The sequence below is a fragment of the Eublepharis macularius genome, chromosome 8, assembly GCF_028583425.1.
Source record: "Eublepharis macularius isolate TG4126 chromosome 8, MPM_Emac_v1.0, whole genome shotgun sequence".
NCBI lineage: Eukaryota > Metazoa > Chordata > Lepidosauria > Squamata > Eublepharidae > Eublepharis > Eublepharis macularius.
This window is the reverse complement of record NC_072797.1, coordinates 35,941,200-35,950,000: the sequence shown is the minus strand read 5'-3', so window position 1 is coordinate 35,950,000 and position 8,801 is coordinate 35,941,200. Positions and strand designations below refer to the sequence as shown.

The window sequence follows — 8,801 nt, the reverse complement described above, 5'->3', positions numbered from 1 at the left end:
ATGACCTGTGCAGGGATATCCCCTGGTGGGCCAGCTGGCATTTAAAGGGCCCTTTCCCTGCCACACAAGTAGCAGGGAAAGGGCCCTTCCTGGCTTCAGCTGGTCTGCATCGGGTAAAGATTGGCATTCAGTTTGAAACTGAATGCCTCGCTTCTTCACCTGATGCGATGGCATCGGGTGAAGAAGTGAGGCATTCAGTTTCAAACTGAATGCCTTGCTGCTGTCATTCACCCGGGTGAAGAAGCCTCGCATTCCCTTCACCCGCAGCGGAAGGAGCAAGAGGATTCCCGGGCCCCTTCAGCAGTGGCCAAACGAAGCACCCAGTAGTGGGGCTGCAGACTTAAGCCAAGCCCCGCTGCTTCCTTTTGCCCTCTGCAGAAGGGGCCAGGGGATTCCCTGGCCTGCAGCAGGCAAATGGTGCACCAGTGGCGGAACTGCAGGCTTAAGCCTACAGTCCCACTGCTTCCCTTTGCTCGCTGTAGAAGGGGCCAAGTCCCTGGCCCCTCCCGCAGTGGGCCAAGTGTGTCTGTGTGTGTGTGTGGTGGTGGGGGGGTAGGTTTAAACCTACACTTTTCTAGCTGCTTGCAAGTGGCTAGAAAAGTGTAGGTTTAAACTTCCCGCTCTGTTGCTTATTTGACTTGATGGGAGGGAGAGGAGGGAAGCCCTTCCTCCCCCTCACCAGATGGGAGGGAGAGGAGGGAAACCCCCCTCCCATCGGGTCAAATAAGCTGCAGAGCTGGAAGTTTAAATGCCTTTTTGGTATGCTCTGAATCTTTACGGAGCATACCAAATCTGGTCAATAAGCAATTTCTGAAGCGGCTTGCTGCTTCAGATATTGCTTATTTCCAACTTTTTTCCCCACTTCGGAAATTCCAAAATGGGAAAACTGAGTATTTTTTTCTTGCACACCCCTAGTACATGCAAGCACACCTTTGGTCTGGATGCAGAAACAACAACAAGACCCACATCCTCTCTCATCCACCTCTCCTCCTTCTTTATGTGTGCACACATGGATTCTTTCTTTGGACATGAAAGGAGAATGCTATTGACTCTTTTCTCCTGCATAAGAGTTACTATCTTTCTCTTATAGGGAAAACACAGAGGTAATCATGTAGTTTCCCTCTGCAGGGCAAGTTTCAGTTTGAAGCATAGTTGTGGTTTGCTTTGGGAAAGTAGCAGAGGATATATTTCCATTCCCTAAAACTGCAAGGGGGGAGGGGGTTAGCCTCTATGCCCTGTTGTTGGCCCTCCCTAGTAACTGATTAGCAACTGGATGAAACAGGATGCTAGACTAGGTGGACCACCAGGCTGATCTGACAAGGCTCTTATGTTCTCAGAAATGTGATTTTTGTATAAGCTGTCATTTTGTGGTGCCACTCACTGAGACACCATTTTGTGACTGGCAGCTCTTGAAAAAATGTGACTAGCAGCCAGAAACATAAAATCTGCTATCCACCGAACTAAACTATTGAAAGGGACAGTCCTATAGCTTTGAGGATGCTTATGAACACATTGCACATAACAGGCTTTAGATTTTGGACATACACATTTTATGCCAAAGATGTCACAGGCTACCCTTCTGCACAAGAAGAGAAAATCTCTTCTGATTCTACATCAGTTCCTGATGTTTAGCAACTGCACTAGTAACACAGGGAAATCTCTAGGATGGGTATGAGGGACCGTGGAATTTTTAATTGTACAATTAAAAGTATGCCTCCCTTACTACCTAATTTTTAACCATTTAAGTAAAAGGAACTTAAGCAATTGAGAATGTTTAACTTACCACCCTTCATCATCTTCCACTTCAGGCTCAGATGCTTCATTTTCAGGTGTTTCTGCTATTGCTTGGTTTAGCTTTGATTTGAAACTGTCCAGTAATGCCAATGTCTGGAATTAAAACATAATTAACTGAAACCATGCATAATTCCTCCTACCTATTAATCCTAACTACAAAACAGCTCTAGCTGCTCAAGCATATGGTGGCATATCTCCTACCTTAGTCTGGAGAAAGTTCTTCCAGCCTAAGGAGTCTTCCTCCAACTGAAGTAGCTCTTCTGTTGGAGGAAGGCTTCTGACTTTGCTCAGTGGAGTGGTACAGTATGTGCTAGAGGATGTAATGGAACACATTGAGAAATAAACTAAGCAAATACCTTTTGGGAGTTGCACTTATTAAAGAATCCATGTAGCAAAATAGTGGCAATACTTCCAAATTCTGCAGAATAAATGCATCATTGCTGTAAATATTATCTCCAAGCCAACTCTTCTGCCTCAGTCTGCATGGTTGTAGGAAATATGCTGGGACACTGAGGTACATATAGAAGTAAGCCTGCCTTCTTGTCTTCTTTATCCTCCTTCTTCACATGAGAATGGGGCAGACCATCCTCATATGTAAACTGAAGCCTGCATGATTTTATATTGTAGCCATCACATATCTACTGGAGGTTACATGTCATGATATATGAATGCTATTATCAATAGATCGGGTTGTGTGCCTGCACATGTGTCTTGAATTTGTTTACAAAAGTCTTCTAAAACATTTGCCTTCAAGAAATCTCTTCCATTTTGATTTGTCCACAGTGTGTTATGGAAGATTCTGGAACATGTTTTAGGACACACGGTGAAAGTTGTCTTTCAATACAACTTGAAAGTAAAGTTGTAGGGAAAGTTGTCTTTCAAGAAAACTTTCCACTGTTACTGACTTTCTCATTAAGAAACACTAGATCAGCCTTCTGAAAAGTTCCGAGATTCCAAAAAACACAGATAGAAGTCCCCAACTTTACAGTAATCCTTAAGCTGTCTTTTAATTTTAAATTAAGCCAACAGTTGTACACACAATTAAAGCATAAGATAATTAAAAGGTAACTTTTCTGTTTATTTGTAACTGTTTTTTAAAATAATTCTGGTTGCCTGGGGATAGAGATTCCCCTGACCATGCTGAGGAGGAAGAATCCAGATACCCTCCACAGGCTGAAAACAAGGGAAATAGGAGGAGAAAAAACAACAGGATATTAGAGAAACCACTCCTGTCTTAATTCTGAGCACAGTGGGGCACCAGTAAATGATGTTGGGGCCTACAGACGGATATGCCCTTAACCCCCCAGTGGTTTCATCATCTGTTACCTGATCTTCCCGAGAAGCCCCCTTTTTTGGCCGTTGCTTTCTCAGTTCTTCATATTTCTTTTTCTCTTGCAAATATTCTGCAACAATGCTGTTTGGGGCAACTTCTTCCTCTGTATCTAGAAATCAACAAAATGAAACATGTTTCTTGCATACTCATGAGGTAATGTTAGGTTAAGAAAGAATGACCGGTCCAAGGTTAGTCAATGAACTTCATGAGTTTGAACTTAGAATTTCCCAATCTTAGTCCAACACGTTTACCACTACAACAGAGTATCAAATGTAGGGATATGTGCTTGGATATATCCAGTTAAAAATATACCCCCAAAAGGCCTTATTGATGTTTTTAAGTACGCTTGGGTATCTGGAGTGGTGTTCAGGACTTTCCTTCACAGCATGTTGCAAGGCCAAATAGCCCATGTCTCCAATCATAGTATCTAGGAGTTCGTGCCAGTTAGTTGCGAAACGTAACTGCAATGCATTGCTAAGACATGGAGCATTTACAGTAAAACAGACAAAGAAACAAAGTATGTCTAGTACTCTAGGTGAAAGTAGCAGTAGCAGCAGCAGCAGCAGTAGTACGACAAAGTCATTTTGCAGACCAGGAGCCACCTGGAGATACACTCTCATAGCAGGGGTGGCTCCTGAGATGGCATTAACTCTCAGAGTCACAGTATTACAAAAGTGCCCTGGGAAGAACAGAACACTGAAAGCATAAGAATGGTGCGCATACACTCTGTCTAGGAAAGGAGAAAACAAATCTGGGTGTCCCATGAAGTGTGACACTTAAAGTGAAGACCACATTCTGCCAAGGTGACACATACAGGTATATAAGAAAACAGAACTGCAATCGTGAAAGTGAAAACACTGAACAATCTTAGTAAAATGTGGATCAATTAAGACTGAAAAGGCAACTCTTTTCCAAATAGTAGGACGAAAAAGGGGGTTGCCCTGGAAAGGGTCAGTAACCAACCATCAACAGAGCAGAGAAAAAAACTAGTTGTGCATTTTATAAACATCCAAGAATTTGGAATTCTGCCACTAACGATCCGCACCTGCAACTACACTCGGCAGGAAGGGTAGACAGATGTATGAATAAGACAGCCAAGCACAACTGTATAGACAATAATACAGAAAATTAGATGACCCGGACCTAAAATAGGCTTTTCTATCTGTCCTCCTTAACAAGTAAGGAGCACTAAAAAACCCCCACCCTTTTTCAGTCTCGGGGGGAATAGTAAACTGAATGGTTCAATTAATGGGAGGACAGGCAACCTCCTCTGGGAAGAGAGATGGGGAAGACTTTGGATCTTTTGATGTAAAGAAGAATTGTAGGAAAAGTGAGTGGTGGTCAAGGCAGCAGACCACTGAATTTTTACCTTCTCTTGCAGAGTAAATCACCAATGAGGATAGACAAATTAATTGAAAGGCATTGACAGTAAGCCTGTTCCCCCCATAGTGTTGTCCATCTGGACTGAAGAATTCAGAGTCTCTGTGTGAAGTCACAGGAACAGCGACAGTAAGAACTATTTAATATGCAGGCCATCAATAATGATGACCACTGGAATGAATTATAAATTTGTTAAAGGATTGAAGTAGGGATCCTGAGAGCAGTCAATGTAATGAAAGTTTGTTTGTCAAGGACTTCTTGACCTGGAGCACCCTTTCGGAGAAGAAACATAAGATAGCCTTTAAAAAGATGGGTGTGGAGTTTAGCTAACCCTCACCTTTCAGCTCCAATGGGGTCTCAAAGTGGCGATAACATTTTATACCATTGCATTCCATCCGCACAATAACCCTGCAAAGCAGACCAGGTTAAGAGGATGCGGTTCCAAGGTCACAGGCAAGCCTTTCAGGCAGAATGGCATTTGAAGCTGGATTTCTCAGATCTTAGCACAATGCTCTAACCGCTATACCAAACTGACACTCGTTAGAAATGGTGTCACTCAGGAATGACCCGAGAGACAGACTGAACACAGTTGAAAACACAGTTGAAATAATAACTTTTTCCTAGCAGTGGTTATTGTAACGCTGTGGAATCTGTTTGATGTAAGTCTCAGGATAATAAAATCTAGAGTAGCTCCAGTCCACGTTTTACTCATGTCTGTGTTAACTGGCTAAAAGACTGATAGGCCTTATGTTCTTTTCTTTGTTTTTGCTGAATACAGTTACTCTGTGTTGACTAAAAGAGACCCTCTGCACATTCCTAAATGACTGCTGAATCTTGAAGCAATGAGACTAAGAACCCTGGGAAAAACAAGCACCATTCCCTGGTAGGAAAAAAGAAGTGTGGGCATTAGGATTGCAAGGATCCCTTACCCTCCCAGTGGGAGAGGGGACCCGGCACACACCTTTGCGCCATCCAAGCAGTAGGGTTGCCAGTCTCCAGGTGGTCAACAAAATTAGAGCAACACGATAATATTAATATCAAAACAGAGAATCTCCCGTGTGGTAGTGATGTCTCCACGTTATTTTTAATAAAGAATATATTAATTAAATACTGCTTCACAGATTTATTTATACAGAATAAGGGATGTAATGAACAATTTGTATAAACTTTTGTTTCTCTTAACACAACCAAGTACTACACCATGTATTGCAGCCTCCCTTGACCTCAATTATACAGGCATCCTATGCGTTCTACAAACAATTCATTAAAGTGTCCTGTGCTCAAAGTGCTATAATTATCGTTATTAAAGTGCAATTGCTTTATGGCATCCTATGACACTATTTCTCATATAGAACTCAATTCGCCTTGCATACAGGTACAATACAGGTACAGTTCAATGGTAATTCCAGACACTGTGTATGCCACAGATCTCAAGAAGACCTATAATCATAGGTGCATGTAGATGGTTCTGTGACTGCGTTCTCTAACGGACGGTCCAGATCCTCATAAGGTCCGTTTCCAAGATTCTTTTCCAAAGAGCACAGATGTCAAAGATTCATTATAGTTATCCTTCCATATCCCTCTCCGATTTGTCAATTACTTCCATTAATGGAAGTAATTGACAAATCAGAGAGGGATATGGAAGGATAACTATAATGAATTGTTTGTAGAATGCATAGGATGCCTGTATAATTGAGGTCAAGGGAGGCTGCAATACATGGTGTAGTACTTGGTTGTGTTAAGAGAAACAAAAGTTTATACAAATTGTTCATTACATCCCTTATTCTGTATAAATAAATCTGTGAAGCAGTATTTAATTAATATATTCTTTATTAAAAATAAACGTGGAGACATCACTACCACACGGGAGAGTCTCCAGGTGGTGGCTGGAGATCGCCCGGAATTACAACTGATCTCCAGGCCACAGAGATCTGTTCACCTGGAGAACATGGCTACTTTGGAGGGTGGACTCTATGTAATTATACCATGCGGAGGTCCTTTCCTTCCTAAAACCCTGTCTTCTGAGGCTTTACACCCCAAATCTTCAGGAATTTCCCAACTTAGAGCTGGCCATCCTACCTGGGAATCCTTTTTGCATGCGGCCCCACACCTGAGCAATGACATTACAGGTTTATTATCTCTGCATGTTTATCATCTCTGTTATATCAGAAGCAGCCAAGGAGGTCCTATCATTACCTTGATGGTAATACCAGGATGCTATGCCACTGTGTTAACTGTACTAATCCTTGCCTCCAGGGACCTCACCTCAGGACTGAGGACAGCCTGGGAGGAGGGATTCCTTAAGTCAGGCAGGCACATTTCCAAAGGCCTTGGGGAAAAGCCTCTCAGCCTTGGATCCCAGACCTCAGTTAAGCTACACCTCCAGGTGTCTCCCCTCAGAGCTGACACAGCCAAGCAGGGGAGGGGCCTTTATCCAGGGAGGCATGCAGGCAAAGCCTCTGGGAAAGAGCCTTGGAACTGAGGGCTGTCAGGCCACATCTCCAGGCTTCTCCCCTTGGAACCGAGGGGACAGGTGCCTTTAATCAGGATGCTGCACAGCTACGACCTTGAAGAACCATTATGAGGAAGCTCTGACAGGTCACACCTCTGCATTTAGCCCTTGGTAATCAAAGGTGCCAGGGAGGGGGCAGTTTAGAAGGGTAGCCATGTTGGTCTGCAGTAGAAAAGCAGGATTTGAATCCAGTGGCACCTTAGAGACAGAAACAGGGAAGAGAGCTAATAAGAGTTAGGGAATGTGAAACAAAGCAAAAAAGTCTTCACCTGCTGGCAGAAGAAAACGGCAAAGGAAGACGGATGCATCTCCCTAGGGGGGTGGTTCCAAAAGTTTTGGAGCCATGACTGAAAAAGGCGCTTTCCTGGGTTGCACTTGTCTAGCCTCAAATGGCAGGGGCACCCAAAGCAGGGTCTCTGAAAATGACAGGAGAGATCAGGTAGTTTGATATGGGAGAAGGTGGACCCTTCAGGTATCCTGACCCCAAGCCATATAGGGCTATAAAGGTCAATACCAGCATCTTGAATTAGGCCCAGAAGTAGACTGGGAGCCAGTGTATATCAAACAAGGTGGGAGTGATATGGTCTGCACGCCTCACTCCAGTGAGCATTCTGGCTGCAGCGTTCTATACCAAAAGTAGCTTTTAGACAATCTCCAAGGGCAGTCCAACATAGTAGAACACATTCAGTAATCTAATCTGGATTTTACCAGGGCATGCACCACAGAGGCAAGAGTTTGTATTGCCCAGGAACAGCAGCAGCTGGCTCACCAGCTGAAGCTGGTGAAAGGCACCTCTGGCCACGGCTGCCACCTTTTTATTCAACAGGAGGCCTGTGTCCAGGAACACCCCTAAGCTACAAGCCTGTTTCTTTAAGGGGGAGTGCAACCCCATCCATGACAGAAGCCATTCCTGTTCCTGGGTCAGACCTTCCTCCCCCCTACCAGTAGCACCTTTGTTTCACCTGGAGTAAGTTTCAGCTTGTTAGCCCTCACCCATCCCAAAACCTCATTCAAACTCCTGTTCATGTTTTCCACAACCTCCACAGGATCTACTGGAAGCATGGGGGATTACAGTGACAATGTGAGAATACCTAAATCCAGCTGAAAATGACAGAGATTTTTCAACTAGAGGAGAATGGGCCTGAGAACAGACTGTGTTTACTGTGTTTCACCTATGATAGGAGGTAAAACAACACAGCTTGCCTTCAACTAATTCTGTGCCTTGTGCATCACCTTAAATTTATCTCCACCATTGTTAATATAAGGCCTACCAAAAGATTCCTCTACTTTCAGCCTTCAAGGAATCTATGTATCTTGCCTGGTATTAGAGAGATATGTGGACTATTGCTTGCCGTTGCATTTTAGTGGTAACAAATCTATTTTTTACTACTTGCTCCCAGAGAGCCAGGGGTGCAACCCAACATCAGGACCATCTACATGCATGTTCAGTATTTTGCACAGGATGCTGACAAGACCAGGTCTTATGATCAGAACCTGAGACATATTACACACACACACCCCCAAATTTTATAACACCCACCCTGATGAACAGCTCTGGTGAACTTGAAAACTTGCACATTGTTCTACATCATTTTGGTTATTAGGATAAAAAGTATTACGTGGACTATATTTTTGTATTAGGTTACTTACAAAGTACACTAGATAACTCAAGTATAGAAAAGGCTATAAAGTCTTTTAACAGCAGCTAAATAGGTAATATCATTTTAAAAAGAAAAAAAAACTCTTGCCCCTTTCACAGAAGGGTTCAGTAGGTTCTGTAGC

General features: G+C 43.3%; 1 protein-coding gene across 1 annotated transcript in view; it reads right to left on the bottom strand.

The window, feature by feature from the left end:
• CWC27 (CWC27 spliceosome associated cyclophilin) overlaps positions 1-8,801 on the bottom strand; it is a 130,870-nt gene that overhangs the window by 32,804 nt on the left and 89,265 nt on the right. Inside the window, exons 12-13 of the mRNA XM_054987422.1 lie at positions 3,121-3,236; positions 1,784-1,887 (exon numbers count right to left, since the gene is read on the bottom strand). Coding sequence (XP_054843397.1) covers positions 1,784-1,887; positions 3,121-3,236 — 220 coding nt within the window. The remainder of the gene's footprint in view (positions 1-1,783; positions 1,888-3,120; positions 3,237-8,801) is intronic.